This window comes from Xiphophorus couchianus, chromosome 13 (assembly GCF_001444195.1).
Source record: "Xiphophorus couchianus chromosome 13, X_couchianus-1.0, whole genome shotgun sequence".
NCBI lineage: Eukaryota > Metazoa > Chordata > Actinopteri > Cyprinodontiformes > Poeciliidae > Xiphophorus > Xiphophorus couchianus.
Genome location: NC_040240.1, coordinates 989055 through 1005593, shown reverse-complemented (window position 1 = coordinate 1005593; position 16539 = coordinate 989055). Strand labels below are relative to the sequence as shown.

Genomic DNA, 16539 nt, shown 5'->3' with positions numbered 1-16539 from the left:
TTAACAGACATAAACATACAGTAATAAATCGATTTTCAATCTGTTTTTTTGCACCAAACAGTTAATAATAATAAACAAGTTTTCACTGAGGCTCTGTAAGAGCCATGTGAATGAAATAAGTAATTATTGATATGACAGGAGCAGGAGGCTTTGACACCTGGGTGGTGGGTGTGTCGATGTGGGCGTGACGTCATCAGGTATGAATGGGAAGGATACTGGCTTTGTGCGTATTAGGAAGCAGGTGAGCGGGGCGGTCAGTCCTTGCAAAGTTTGGAGCCTGATCATCAAAATGGAATAAATCGATAATTGTGACAGAACAAAGAAATGATCTGGACTTGATTGATAAACGGACAGATGAGATTCCCAGAGTTAACCCAGTGCGGCCCTTTACCATCATTAGTTTGTCGTGTTTTTAATAATAAAAACTTGTTAACAGTAAAAACTGTTTGGTGCAAAACACTGATTGAAAATCGATTTATTACTGCATGTTTATGTCTGTTAAGGCGAAGATGGAGCGGCAGTGAAAGCAGCTCTTTAAACCATTCAGACTAGAACACAACAGAGACACAATCAAAACTGTCAGATGATTTATTACCCACGATAATAACTCAGAAATAGTCCAAATTATAATGTATTTTTATTTCTTTCCTACTTACGGAAGGTTTCTGTTTATATCGTAGGTTTGTGGTGCCTTTCTATCCTAAAGAAAGATATAAAACTTCAGATATTTCACAAAAAGATACTAACATTCATGGAAAAACCTCACATAACCTTATATTAAAGCATAAAGTACGGCGCCCACCGTAAGAAAGGCTTGCAGTATTCAATTATGCTGCATAACTGACCAGTACAGTATTGCGAGGGAACGCAAAAGTTTTGCGAGGGAACGCAAAAGAAAAAAAATTCCCCATGTCCCCTAGAGGGCTCCGTATATCACAAATCTGGCTCATTACTGTCACCGCAACTTCCTCTTTAATCCTGTCAAGATGACATCAGTGTTACGGAGGGAGGACTGAGGGGGAGCCGGCTAACGCCATTTTCACGCTCCGAGCAGTCACTCACCGTCTCGCGGAGCTGTCATCTGCAGCACCGCTTCATTTGTTCAGTCCGTCACGTGACGCCTCGGTCTGGGCAGTGACGCGGAGCTGCTGTTGGTATGGAGCAGGACAGGATATTCACCTGAGCGGCTGCGGTTGGACTCAATGTTTTGACGTAAGGCTGCTAAGTGCTAGCATGTAGCTAACCGGACCGTAGCATTTGATGCAGTGAGGTCCAGCTAACCAAAAGACACCCAACCACTGGACGAGCCACTAGTTGGAATTTCTGTTTCTTCCTTCTTCATATTCTTCACAACCATAAGCTGTTGGTGACGGATAAAGGGGACATTGGAACGACTCAGTGGAACTCCACTGGCAACGAATGTCCCACAGAACGGTAAGAATGGCTCCGAGTATTTATTGGGCGGCACTCATCGGCTAATTAACACATCTCCCTTACATACAACCTTCAGAATGTGATTTTAAACCATTTTCTCAGCGAACACATATTTGAAATCAAAGCGTGTAAATAAACTGAACAGTTTATGTACCCGAACGTCTCAGGGAATATGCTGGCTGTAATGTGTTCAGTGTTTACGTTGATGCCAGGAATTAGACGCCACAAGCAATTATCAATGAACGCTAGCTCGGGAGTTTGCTCTGTGGTTCGACAGGAAAGTACTGGCTTACTAGTTCTTCTGGTTAATCCACTTGGAAGTGAACAAATAAGAGCACGGGCCGGAGAGACGTTTGCCTGTCAGCTTCTGAAAACGCCTGAAAAAAAAAGTCTCTATGTCTTTTGCATCTCATTGATATTCAGAAGAGATTGAGAAGTGTCGGGCAAGAGACAGTGGATCTCAGTGTGTAGCTCACAGCTGGGAGAGCAGGAAGACCTGAAGGTGTCTGCTGTGGATGTTTCACATTTCAGGGCTCGTGCTGATCCACAGCGAAGTTTCATTGTTTTCACAGTGATACTCCCACTCCCACAGGTCCACTGCCACACCTGGACAATTATACCGTCTGAGTCAACGTCTTCTGATGAACAGAGTCATGGTGACGCTCAGGATGTACTGCAAGATTTTCAATGCACTGTTTAAGTGTCATTTTGTTAGCGGAGTGGCATAATTTGCCAAAATCATATATTTTTTTCAAATTAGGCAATTATGATACTAGGCTAACGATTTGATGACTTGGCACATGTGCTCTTGTAAATAGTTTATTTTTAATGCAAATGTACAGAGAAGCTCTGTGAGACACCGGCTGATATAAGATTCTCGCATTGACCAAAAAGTTAAATGTATAACATGGCTTAAGTGTAAATATTTTAATCAGTAAAGAGTTGTTCAAATTTGACGCTGAAATAACGTTACATTGACTAGGACAGTTATAGTTACTGGACTGGACTAGTCATTCAAAACACTTTCACACTAGAGCCACAGTTACCCACAAGCAGCGACATGTCCACACACCCAACACATTGGCAGGCAACTTGAGGGTAGGAATTGAACCCACAACTTTTCCCATTGCAAGATATGATGTCTATTTACCAGTTAAAGATGTTTTTTAAAAAATGATGATTTTAGGAGGTTAATTAGATTGGCCTGGAGTTAGACACTTTATAGACATAAACCAGGATTTAAAATTGCCTTAATAAGAGAGATGACACTACTTTAGTTGCCAAACTCTGAATGTTTTTCATGACCAGAGATATTTTTTAAACTGCAGAATCTTTCTTTCTTGTAGAAATAAAAAAAAGTAGATTATAAAAATCTTCTTTCTGGCTTCTGACCAGCAGTGCACAGCAACAGATGGGGTAGGGGCACTGCTTGTCCTCCTCCAAGCCCCAGGCAGCCAGAGAACACTCTGATCATGGTGGTGTTTCCCCGTAGTTGTTGTTTTTTCGGAAACACAACCTTTATGTACCTCGACACAAGTCAACAGTTCATGTCTGTTGTGGATCAAAGTCTAACTTTCCATCAACTCTCGCCAGCTGGAAAGAAAAACCAGGATCACACAAAACAGCAAAAAAACTGAAGACCAGTTTGGACTGATTTACAGTTTCAAATTTCTTAAACCACTCTGATCGATGAGTTTTAGAGACATTATTTTCCATGATAATAGTTAAGTGTTGGTGGAGGAATGAGTTTGATCACCAAGTGGATTTCTTCCAGAGTCAATGAGCTGGAGCTCCAGCTGATGTGTAAACGATTTGATGTAAGAAAATTACAGACATCATCTTCTTATAACTTCTGCGCAAAGATGGTGTCTTCAGTCAGAGGCTTTTTCAGAACCACTGCAACACAGACCACTTCAGGAGATCTTTCCTGCCCTCAGCCATCAGCATCGACAACAACTCTGATTAAAATGAGGCGTTACTTCATTAATGCTAGAGGGGAAATAAGTGTATTTTTGAATTGCAAATCATTTGCAAATATTTCTGAACAATAAATTAACCCAGAAATTATTATGCTAAACTATAATATCATTGTTCTGAGACCATTTTCAAATGATATATTGGCAATCACATAATAATACAAGTTTGCCTTCTTAAGGACCAATAAACTTACATTTTTGTTAAGAACCAGAACAGGTTTTAAATACCCAAAAACAAAACACAACCAAAATCAATAAATTAAAACAAAATTAAGAACCACACGCAACCAAAACCATTAAGAAACTAGATTATGAAGTCTCTGTAAACATAATTTCCCTTCAAAAGATATTAATTGCCTGAATGGAGATTTATCTCATTTTTAGTCATTTTAAATTATCATGCAAATTGATTAATCGCCTATTGCGATTAATCAATTAATCATTGGCTTAGCGGTTGTAGGCGTGACTAGGACATTGCAGAAAACCTTCAAACTTGAACTTCATCATATTTAAACACCGGTGTTTAATTTGTGCTGTGAGCAGTTCTATAGTGCTATACAGGACAACAGCAAGTACAGAGTATAAAAACTATTTAAGGTTCAGTTTTTATCGCCATGGACTCATACCGTCAGTCAGACCTGAACTTCTGTTGCCTCTATTTGCAGAGTTTTGTTTTTAAACAGTTTAAAACGTCATTTAAAAAGATGGTCATCGCTGCATGTTCATATGAGAAATAGTTACTGTTACTACTTCTATTATCAATGCTGTTACTGTTTAATTAAGTTATCAATTATTACTGATATATTGGTTTAGAAAGAATTTTAACATGTTAAAAATGATTGATGCTTGCTCAAAATGACATGAAAATATGAATGAATGTGTTGCATCAGTTATAGATATGGATATAGAAAATCCTGAGTAAGAGACTGTTAACACAGTTAACATGAATAGTAATTTATTGGTTGATGCTGTAGATGTGAGGGGTGGGTGAAATAAGTTTATAGTTCTACCAACTCTTTTGAATGTGTAAACATAATTTACTACTGTTTCTAAATTTATTTTGCTTTTTATTCGTTTATTATACTCATTCAATAAAATCAAACTTAGTGTTTACATCAGATAATAGTCCTGCTGTGATTTGTAATATGCAAAAGCCCATCTTCTGACCTGATGAACAACTTTCTAATTAAGTAGAAGATTTAAAAAATACTTCTAAGTTGCATTTTCTCATTTAGCTGCACAAACATTTCTGAAACCCTTTCAGTTCCAAAAAAAAAAATAAATCAGCTTGATCTTAATGTAAATATTTTGGGGGCTCTAGTTGGTTTCTCCTCGCTTCACAAACCCTGTTTGCCACCGGCTGCTTCTGCGCCCGTCCGTCTCCCTAACAACAATACGCATGCAGTGTCAGCTTCCAACTTCCTGTGGATCTGATAGGCTGCGGGCCGGTTGCCGTGTCACATGGAGCGATCGGAGCTGCAGGCTTTCCTCGCTGGGTCCGCCTGGTTTGGTTTGCAGCTCGCCTCTTCTCTCTTGTGCGTTAGCTGACATCCGAAATGTGTGTGGCGGCTCAGGAAGAACTCGACGTCTCCACCTGGACCTGCAGAAGCGTTTACACAAAGGTGGGCCGGCTGCTTCGTAACGCTATCTGGGAAACGAACAACGATACACACACAGGAGTCTCATTTGTGTATTTAACCACATGGTGCTTTTCTAGTCATTCAGCTGAAATCAGTGGAGTTTGTCTGCTGTGCTTAAAGAGGTTTATTTAGTAGCTCGCTATAAGTTCTACAAAGCACTCCACTATAATCCTCTTACGCGCGGTGTGTGTGTGTGCATAAAGAATAGAAAGCAAAGAAGCAGCATTGTGGAGAAGTCTAAAGTATGTGAGCAGAGGTTATTGAAAGCTGTCACTAATTAAATCTTCATGCTAAGAGCATATACCAACTGATTGCTGTAGAACTTTGTTAATCAATCAAATGTTATTTGTATAGCACATTTCAGCAGCAAGGCATTTCAAAGTGCTTTACATCATATCAAACACAGAAACACAAAGTCATCAAGTGGGGGGTTCTTGCTTTTGCATCCATAAAAGTTACACTCCTACTGTGTTATATGGAACAAAATACCTATTGGTATTTTTATTCCCCCTCACGCTCACAATCACGCAGTTTAAAACAATGTAAACAGCCTTTCAACGGGCTTCCTGTGTCTCCGTACACCTCTTTCACGGAATTTCGAGCTGGGACTCCGTCGTCCCTCACGGATTATTGTGCGATTTTATGGTACTTTATTATATCATTATGAGGCGTTGCTTATTTCAGGAAATGTTTAAGCAGACAGCACATTTGCCTCATTATTTGTGTCAGATGTTTGGAGGTTTTTATGTGCAACAGTCCATCCTTTGTATCACTTATCTGTAAATCAAACGCAGATCACGGCCCTCAGAACCGTCAGCAGATAGCCGTCTGGTTTGAACCGGGTCCTCCAACAGCACCAGAGACACCAGGATGCTGCTGCTCTCAAACGGAGCGCTGTCCAACGCGTTCTATTGGATAATGTTTCACAGGCCGGGACTGTGTGAAGCGTACGGAGAAGGATTCATGACGTTTAAATTACCGTATAAATCAAATCTGAAAATTGTGCGATTCTCATCAACAGTGAGTCGTACCTCGCAGAGAAACTGTCTGTTGAAATTACAGCTGCAATAACTCTACCGGTAGAGACTGAATGGTTGCCCATTCCTTGCAACATTGCTCAGGGTTAGAGTGTCCATGAACTATTTTCAAAGTTTTCGCTCACTTTTTCTCCTTTTTCTTTTTTTTTTGTAAAGTCTGGCTGACTTCTGTCTGTTGGACGGATGGAAGTAAATATTGATTATTGAATATCGGTCCAGTATTACTTGTAGGACAGATCCTGAAATACCAAAAATACCAATGTGTAACATTGGACGATTCTAGGGCTGGAAGATGTATGTTTTTATGAATGTTTCATATCGGCTAATATCAATGATTATTGATTAGTTTTTTATTGTAAAAATCTGAAATACTGCCAAACTGGTGGTGTGACGTTTCCTGTTTTATCCAGAGTTTTCATTCCAGATTGTTTTTTAAATTTTTATTTTTAAGCAGTTATCAGGTGGTGAAACCTGAACCCGCTGCTGCACAGGTTACTCAACAGGTCGCTGCTAGGCAACCAAGTACTGATGGAGTTGATGCCATCCACTTTTCTTATCTAGTCCTGAGAGGTTGAGCGGATAAACTCTTTCCTCTGCCTACATCTCCCAGAAAGGAGTGCGGTTCTGGATTGGAGTGCAGTGACTATTCTATCATATGTTTTATATATTAATATCGATCATGTTTCTACCACCACATACAGTATATCGTTATTGATTTATTGTCCAGCTCCAGCTGATACTGATATAATGCTGTTATATTGTGCATCGCTACAGAAAAGTTACTTTTCTCTTTAACGACTTCCCCACTGAAGACTGTAGTGTAACTTGTATGCGCTCACACAAATTTTCAGTGGATCTCTGTTAATCTCGACCACATCTGGTCCTTTAGTAAGGGATTTATTACACACTATTATTATTATAATACAATGTTTTTGCGCTAATTTGCTGTTTTTCTGTTGGAATGATGCGGTTTTGCAAGTCAGTAACCACATCTTTTGTCTTTTCTTTTTGTTGTCACTGAAATGTGCAGGATGCGTGAGGACATGTCCACCATGGTGTGCGTGAAAGAGGAGGAGGATCCGGGGGAGAAACTGTCTCAGGATGAGATCATCTCCCGGACCAAGCAGGTGATGCAGGGCCTGGAAGCCCTGAAGCAGGAGCACCATTCCATCCTGGAGGGCCTGCTGGGCACGCTGCGCTGCCTGAAGCAGGACGAAGAGGGAGTCCTGGTGGAGGAGAAGTCGCACATGATCCGGAAGTCCCTGGAAATGCTGGAGCTCGGTCTGAGCGAAGCTCAGGTAGGCAGAGTCGGCGCCTTGGCCGCTGATGAATGAGGAACCTTTAGAGATCCGGAGGATTTGATTGTTTTCAGGACTGGTGGAAATATTTCAGCTTGGGTGGGTAAAATTGCCAACATATATTATATACTGTTGTTCTCATGGAACCAACACTGGAATAAATGACACAAGTAAATCCCTACTGACTGACTTATTTTGGGAGTTTATCATATTGTTTATCATTATTTGGATAATAATTAGTTTAGATCAGAGGTGTCCAAACTTTTTGCAACATTGAGAAGAAACTCGGCGTTGAAAACATTGAGGGGCTTTTCCAACTTAAGGCATAAAAACATTGTGTTGTGGTTTTTAAAAAGTTTTTTGTCTGCTCTCCAATAAATTAAACAATACAATTTCAAACAACAAAAAAGAGAACTTTTTTTAAAGGCTTTTTTTTTCTAGTAAAATGTCGCTGGATATTTATAGTCCTACTTACTATGTAATTATAATGGGAAAAAAACAACAACCCACTACTATTAAAAAAAACTTCTTTAACACTTTCCGACAAAGAAGAATTTAACTTTTCAGTTGGCGGCCACATGAAATTGTTTCAAGGGCCACAAATGGCTCCGGGCCGCACTTTGGACACCTCAGCCCCTCCATGATATACGGCAGTGGCAGCATCATGCTGTGGTAATGCTATTCTTCCGCACAGACTGTTGTAAACATGTCTAAATTTGAAGATGTTTATAGGTATGAATATTAGACACTGAACATGTGGCAATGATATGGGAATTTTTTGTGTTTGGACCTGGCAGACTGCAGCAAACTGTTCATGTGTCGCAGGTTAAATGGAGACATTTTTAGACCAAACTGAATGAAAATGAGAAGTGAAGAACAAAAGCAGAAGTGCTCTTGATTTTCTTTTAAATCGCAACTTTCCTGTGCCAATGTGAGTCATAAATGATTTGTTATTCATGTTGCTGCCTCTCTTTAAGTCATCAGATTAAACTGCACAGCAGGAACACTCTGCAGACTCTAGTTTACACCATGTAGGTTTTCTTTAGTTTTGCGGCTTGGTATCACTAATGTCTCTGTGCAGCAAACTCATCATCTGCACACAAAAAAATCTCATTAAATTTGTACTTTAACTACAACATGAGAGTAAAGTTCTGAAAGCCAGCCACCGTCTCCCTTGGAAGAGGGCGAGTTTTCAGGCAAAAAAAAAAAAATGGTTTTAGCTTTTTTTAAAATAGATCAGTGATTGGTCAATAAAACTGCAATGGTTGCAAACCTGGAGAGTATACAGGTTCAGTTTCTATTCAAAGTTCAAAATCCATTACTTTAGCTCCCTTTCTTACAGACCGTGCAAAAAATAATGAGATTCTTCAGATATTCCTGATTATTGGAGGATCTGAAAAGATTATGCCAAGGCTGGACTGAAAACTAGTGCAGATAAGATGAGGAAATTCCAAGCATTACTGTATCGTTTATCACTCATCGTGAAATTTCTTTAATTTATCGTTGTCACGTTAAGCTCCATATAGTGATGTTGGAGATGCTCCAAAACTGTCTGTGTTACCAGGATTGTTAGATTTAATATTTCCTTGACCAACCAATCAAGTTTGTTTGTATAACACATTTCAGCAACAAGGCAGCTCAAAGTGCTTTAGATCATAAAAACCCAATGTTTGATCAATGATGACATCAGTTAATGTGAACATTTGATTAAACGCAATTATGATTTGGAGTTTGATGTAAATCACACTTCTTTATATGACTGGTGTCCTAAAGAAGTGAATTAAAATGGGAATGATGGGGACGTGCCGTGGTGGCGTAGTGGTTAGCGTGACCCATATTTGGAGGCCTTCAGTCCTCGACGCGGCCGTCGTGGGTTCGACTCCCGGACCCAACGACATTTGCCGCATGTCTTCCCCCCTCTCCTTCCCCGTTTCCTGTCAGCCCACTGTCATATAAGGGACACTAGAGCCCACAAAAGACCCCCTGGAGGGGTAAAAAAAATAATAAATAAATAAATTAAAAAAAAAATGGGAATGATTTTCCAAGAGCAGTGTGTCTGTGGCTACAGAACAGTTTCCTAAAAAAGAACTAATAAATCCTTCGTATCATCACTTCTATCGTTATCACAGTGGCACCACAAAATATCTTGGTAAAACTTTTAAGTCCAGATCCCCGACACGGAATATGCTGCTTCTTCCACACATCATGCACCGCGTTGAGTCGTGTTACCTCACCTGTGCTGGAACGTGTCTCTGCTCAGGTGATGATGGCGCTGTCCAGCCACCTGAGCTCCGTTGAGTCAGAGAAGCAAAAGCTGCGGGCGCAGGTACGCAGGCTGTGCCAGGAGAACCAGTGGCTGAGGGACGAGCTGGCGGGAACGCAGCAGAAACTGCAGAAGAGCGAGCAGAGCGTAGCGCAGCTGGAGGAGGAGAAGAAGCACTTGGAGTTCATGAACCAGCTGAAAAAGTATGACGAGGACCTGTCCCCCTCGGTGAGTCCTCAGCTCCTGCTGTACGGGAGTTCAGAGCGTCATCTGCAAAGAAATGGATCCATTTTTTGAGTTAGAAAGCTTCAATCAAACCACATTTAATGGATCAGTGTTCAGCTAGTCATATTGAGTCTGACTGTTTGAAAACCCTAATGGCAAATAATTTCACCTAAAATGTAAAACATGTTAAGTTGGTTTTGTTTAAAGGGGCATTATTATGTAAAATTGACTTTTTGAGCTTTACATCATGTTATAATGTGATTCCCTCATCAAAAGCAAACCTGGAGTGTTGCTTTGATTCTTTCATGCATATTTGAGAAATCCTTTAGTCACCATGGCAACAATTCAACTCTCCAAAACACCTGGGTGGACCTAGCTCCACCTTTGAGGTGAAGCTCTTCCTCAGAGCTGCAGTTTCTAGACTTCAGAGCTTCCTCCTCAGAGCAGCCAACAGCAATTCTCAAACACCTGGTGGAACTTCAAATTCAAGCCAGTCAATTACAAAATACAAATTGTTTTAAGTTATATTTGATATATATGGCATTTTTTTAACAACTGAAGGTAACATATTTAGTTGATTGTACTATAAAATGGTGATATGTGGGAAATACGTAAAACTATGTAAATCCTCTCTTCTTGAATAAGACAGAATTTCCAAATGTTGGTGCTCCAATTATCAGTTTGATATGAAAATCGTTTAAGAATGTTTTGCTTTCCTAATGAATTGTTTTGTGTGTAGAAATCCAGAGTTCAGAATGGCTGCTTTGAAACTTAACTTGTTCCTGTTTTTAGACAAAGACTTGACATTCTCTTCTCCTTTTTAAAAAAAATCTGTCCATTTTTATCCTTCTTTTAACAATCAGGAAGAGAAGGAGTGTGACTCCAGTAAAGAGACCTTGGATGACCTCTTCCCAGATGACCAGGATGACCAAGCTCCAGGCAGTAAGTGCTTTCATCTGCTCTCTATATAGAAACATAATACTGTGCAAAAGTATAGTATGGTACATGTTTTTTTTTTTTTTACAAGTTAAAATCTGAAAATCTTTGATAACCTTTAATGACACCCAGAGCAATTTTTGAATAAATATACACATGAGCTCAACAACAAAGATGTTTAGTTTTTAATGTCTTATTAACGTTTTATGCAAAAAAAGGGATTTTTTTTCTCTTGTTTTTAGAGCTTCAATATCTAATGTGTTAATTTTGATTCATTAATTACATAAAGCCCTAGCCCTATTTTATGCATATCAAATGTATTTATTTGACTGAAAGTGGTGGTAGGTGGTTTAAACACGTTAATTAAGGACGGAAACCTAGAAATGTGAAGAAGGTGGGGAGAATCACACAGTTAAAGGAAAATAAATCAAGATAAATAAGATGGAGTTGAGTGTGGAGCCATTACATAAGCTTGCTTATGCAAAAACATGCAACACCTGCTTCTTTCAACATCCACTGATTCCATAATATCAGTTGAAATGCTACTGTTTGTGTCTGGTATAAACAGACTTTGGATTCAAACACCACCTGCAGAGGGACCTGGTTATTTATATTGCATTTATGAACATTAAGTCGACAAGCACCGTGTCTGTTCACTTCACTGCGTTCCAAAAGTGGAGGAAAAAACGACAAAAAATAAATTGGTATTATGAATTTGAAATAAAATATGCAAAATGTATGAAGAGACAGAATGTCTGTGTTGTGGTGAAGAAAATGGGCCTCATTATTCTTCTTCTTTCAGTGACTGAGGCGCCTGAGGCTCTCAGTGTCGGTACGCGGTGGATCTGGGGCGAGTTGTGGAGAAGATTTGATTTAGCTGAGCTCTGAGCTTGTTCAGACAGTTTTTATTAAACTGCAGTCAACAAGACAGGAACAATGGGGATGACAGCCCTGCATTCGCTGAAATCAGCTCACAGCATAAAGACCCATTTTTGCCCGTAATTACTATAAAATACACCACAGTTTTCCGTAACTTGAATAAAACAATGGAGGTATTTAAAGCGGTGCAATGCAACTGCAAATGGTGTAACTGATGATTCTCTTGTTCGCCTTTAAAAGTGACGTTTCAAGTTCCAGCTTTGATTTTATTAAATGATGCAAGAGTTACAATAACAATATACTGATGCATTTTACTGCGAGAGCTTGGGAATAAACCGAAGAGCAGTTTTTGATTTAATTGAAAACGTCCTCATTTTAATTTGCTAAAAAAATTTGCTATAACTAGATTCACATCTCATTAAAACCAAAACATATCCTCTTTTGAACAAGAAAGGTGGTAACAGTAAAACTGCAACACCTCCTGGGATTTTTAGAAGTAGAGGACACTGGGTGAGGAGGAGGAGAGTCGTAGCGAACCCCTCTATGCCTTTTTAACAAGTCGTAATCTGTCAGAGCAGCACATCTTTTTCCTCATTATAATGAGATAGAAATATATAAAACTCATCTCGTTAAAATGAGAAACTTTCTTGTTTAAGGAGATCCGTCCATTGTCTTTACACGCTTGTCCCTAGTGGGGTCATGAGGGGTTCTGGTGGCTATCTCCAGTGGTCAAAGGGTGAGACGCGGGGTCACCCTGGACAGGTCATCAGTTCATCACAGGGCAACACAGAGAAAGACTGGAAAAAATCTAAACTCTTCTCTTTCTCCTTTTTGTGTGGTGTTTAAATGTTTTATGTCATTTGAACCTGACACAATCATGCACACACACACACACCTACCTACCTATGACAACGCTCTTGTTTTTGAACTATGGGAGGAAGCCAGAGTACCCAGAGAAAACCCACCATTCCACAGGGAGAACATGCAGAAAGACCCCTGAACCAGTTCCTGAAGATGAATTTTATATTTCGTTTTAGAGAGATGAGTTTTATGTCTCGTTTTAACGAGAAACGTTTTTGTTTTAACAAGACATGCTCTTGTTTTAACGAGAAACGTTTTTGTTTTAACAAGACATGCTCTTGTTTTAACAAGAAACTAACCTTAGTGAGGTGAGTTATATCTTCTTTTAACAAAAAAACTAGTTAGTTTTTTTTTTTATTGTCCCGCAAGGGGTCTTTTTGTGGGCTCTATTGTCCCTTTTTTCAAAGTAGGCTGACAGGAAAGGGGGAAGGAGAGGGGGGAAGACATGCGGTAAACGTCGTCGGGTCCGGGAGTCTAACCCGCGACAGCCGTGCCGAGGCCACGTTGCCTCTGAATGTGGGTCGCGCTAACCCCTCCGCCGCGACGGCACGCCCCCACAAAAACTAGTTTTAACAAGATGAGTTTTATATTTTATTTTAATGAGATGAGTTTTATACCTCACTAAAACTGGACTTTTTGATTAAATCTGAAAAGTTTCTTGTCTTAATGTGTTTTGCATCTTGTTATAACAAGAAAGTTTCCTCATTAAACTCATCCGTAATGATACCAGTGAAAAAAATCTAGAGATTTTTGGTTGTCATCTTGTATTTCAGCGATGTGTTTGTGTTTATGCGTGCAGTGCAGCCAGCTCACGGTAGCGCAGCGGCTGCAGCTGCCCAGCAGGGCGGCTATGAGATCCCAGCCCGCCTCAGGACCCTCCACAACCTGGTGATCCAGTACGCGTCCCAGGGGAGGTACGAGGTGGCCGTGCCGCTCTGCAAGCAGGCGCTGGAAGACCTGGAGAAGACCTCTGGACACGACCACCCAGACGTAGCCACCATGCTCAACATCCTGGCGCTTGTTTATAGGTAAGGGAGTTCAGCTTTCACTACATGACAGTAGTGTTTGGAGTTCTCATTCATTTTCTCTTGTCTTAACATGTTTTCGATAAGTAGCAGAGTTGGACATTTTATCTTAAAATATGTTTAAAAAAGTTTTGTGCGAAGGCTGCAGAGGTTCACAGACCACAAGTCATTGAAAAAGACCTACCTAACAAATCCTTTTCTCCTTTTATGAGAGAGAAAATGACCACACACACATATATCAATAAGCATTTAATTAAAACAGGCTCAATCATTTCTATTTGCATGATTCATTGTTTTCGCTTTTCTCTCTTTCTGCCATAAACCGGATGATAAAAGTCTTCAGTTTGGTGCTTTGGTCTCAGGTAGCCCTTTGTTTGAAGGACAGTTTTGTTACAGAGATTTCATAATTCATTTTTATTTGTTGTTTCTGTTTTGCTTATTTATTTTGGATATTTAAAATGTCTTTCAGTTCCAGTGTTAAATGTTCATTAGAACTAATGTGTTTTGGCATTAGCATGATATTGCTTAAAAATGGTCTCAGAACAACAATAACATCCTTTATCGCAACAACTTCTGGGACAATTTTTCGTCTAGAAAAATTTGTTATTGTGACAGGCTGACACAATAACAAATGTATTTTGTTATTGTGTATGAGCTGCAAGCGCTGCTGGATAGAAATTCTGGGGCGGACTAAATGCTGGAGCGGAGTGCTTCTGTTCTTATGTCAGATTTTAGGTGATGTCCAATATTATCTGTTTTTTCCCTGATATTGGACTGATTTCCGATATTGATATCGGACTGGGACACAATCACTTGTAACATTACTATTCTTTGAAATGTTTAGCTTGGATTCTCATTGCCTCGCGTTCAGATGCGAGGCAACGAGAATCTGAAAGACAGCTTTACACTAGCAAAAATGGAAGTGTCTAGCTTTTCCACCAGATGGGTGGAAATTAATACTAATAATACATTTTGTTTTTCACACTACTCTAAGTACTTGAGTACCTCTCTAAGTACTCAAATACAAACTACATTCCTAAGATACCAGGAACAAGAATGGCACAGAAGAATTGCACAACCATTTTTCCTGGATTGTTGTTGGATGTTTTCTTGCTTGAAGCCCAACTTGTCAGCTCACTTATACATCACTGCAGAAAACAAAGTATTACCTTGCTCTGTGTATTTATGCCCCACTCTTTATTCCTGTCTCTAAGGGATCAGAACAAATACAAGGAAGCAGCCAACCTGCTAAACGATGCTCTGGCCATCAGAGAGAAGACTCTTGGCAGAGACCATCCAGCTGTAAGTACATCTGCCTGCATAGAATACTAGGAAATACTCATACTGTCATTTGGTTTGTAAAAATATTTGTGAACAGAGCTGACGGACTAGAAAAACTTTTTGGAAGTAAAATGACTGATGGCAGATGAAACAGATACCTGATTCATGTTGTGGCAAACAGTTGCTCAACTGAGCGTAAAGACCGAGGATGTAGAAATAAAGCTATCCTGCGTTTAGAGAGCTCATGACTTTGTTTTTTGGCTTGTTATAGTCTGGTTGACGACAGTGAAATATATTTGTAGTGAAATGTTGCATTTATAAACAAATATTACAAAAGAAAAAACAAAAAAACCTGCTCCATAGAGTCAGTGACTGTCGATGGTTGAAATTAATTTGAAGTAAAAGTTGCCTTGAATTGTTAATATGCCACAATGTTGAATTTTGTGTTCCTCTAGCATTAGGTTAACTTTAGGATAATCAAAGTTAACCTAATGCAAATGACATTACTTTTTGTGTTCCTATATTGATTTCATCTTATTATATAAAAGACCCAAAGATTTGAGTGTCTGTTTTTGCTGAATACATGAATGTAAAAGTTAGAAATTTACTTCGTCAGACACATAGATGCATTTTATGTTGTCACACAAAACACATTATACAGTATGACTGCACTATGCCTTGACCTGCTCCCAATGGAAAACCACAAAGAACCACCAACAGATAAACAATGCTGCCATTACTCTCACTTTTCACAATAGATGTAATTGGATGGCATTAAAACGCCTTAACCCATATAAAATGCATTTCTTTCTTGTTATAACTCAATAAGTTGGTAGTTCAAACAAGTGATTTACGCATCGGTTTCCTTCTGTTTGTACATTTCAAAGTGAGCATTAGCAGGTGGACTAACTATGTTAACCCCAGCAGGACAGTGTATTTCCTGTTTGGAGCCTCATCACTCTTCAGTTTATCAAACTGAGTAAGCCCTCCACTCCTCTCCTCTCCTCCAATCTGCCATTAGGCCCAGATTGTGTTTTTCTATAATTGATAGTTTTGCTTTTATATCTTGAACAAGCTAAATGTGACTCATCTGTGATATCATTTTTTTTTTTTAGAAATCTGCTTTTCTGTTTGCTAAGATTTTAACGCTTATACGTTTAGACTTAATTAGATGGCCTCACATTAAACCAGTCAAGCTAATTATCCAGCTAACCAAAATTAAAAGCTGAGAAAAACAACTTAGTTCTTAGAAGAGATGTAAAATCAACCAAGCTCCTGGCAAATCGTTGGTAATGGGAGATTGTTCTACAGTTTAATACCTTTAGCTGAAAGAACTAAGTGTAATAATAATAATAATAATAATAATAATAATACATTTTATTTGTAGGTGCCTTTCTTGACACTCAAGGTCACCTTACATAATTTATATTAAGTTATAGAGATCTTTAACGTATTGGATCTTTCTATGATCAATCCACCATTGCATTTGTATCTTTTTCTATCAGCTCCTACAGCCACATCACACCTTTTCTTCTCCTCAAGTCTTTCCTCTTTTTGTCTAATGGTCCTCACAACGTAGTCTAAATTGAGCTGCAACAACACACCTCCAGCGGCCTCCCTTTTTCTGAGCGAATACAGGTTCAATCAACTTGATTTGGATCATAATACTGGTCACCACAATCAC

General features: G+C 39.3%; 1 protein-coding gene across 8 annotated transcripts in view; it reads left to right on the top strand.

Annotated features, from left to right (window-relative positions):
* Window positions 1-983: 983 nt before the first annotated feature.
* The window catches only part of klc1a (kinesin light chain 1a), a 37587-nt gene continuing 22031 nt past the window's right edge, over window positions 984-16539 (top strand). For 6 of the 8 annotated variants that reach the window (XR_003597823.1, XM_028035803.1, XM_028035800.1 and 3 more), the window contains exons 1-6: window positions 985-1434; window positions 7118-7385; window positions 9646-9876; window positions 10737-10815; window positions 13349-13577; window positions 14789-14876. Coding sequence is in view for 7 of the 8 variants with exons in the window: in XM_028035803.1 (XP_027891604.1) it covers window positions 7119-7385; window positions 9646-9876; window positions 10737-10815; window positions 13349-13577; window positions 14789-14876 (894 nt within the window). In the remaining variant the exon portion in view is untranslated. Of the gene's footprint in view, window positions 1435-4902; window positions 5033-7117; window positions 7386-9645; window positions 9877-10736; window positions 10816-13348; window positions 13578-14788; window positions 14877-16539 lie in introns of those variants that run through there. The other 2 variants (XM_028035802.1, XM_028035801.1) reach the window with 2 other exon arrangements.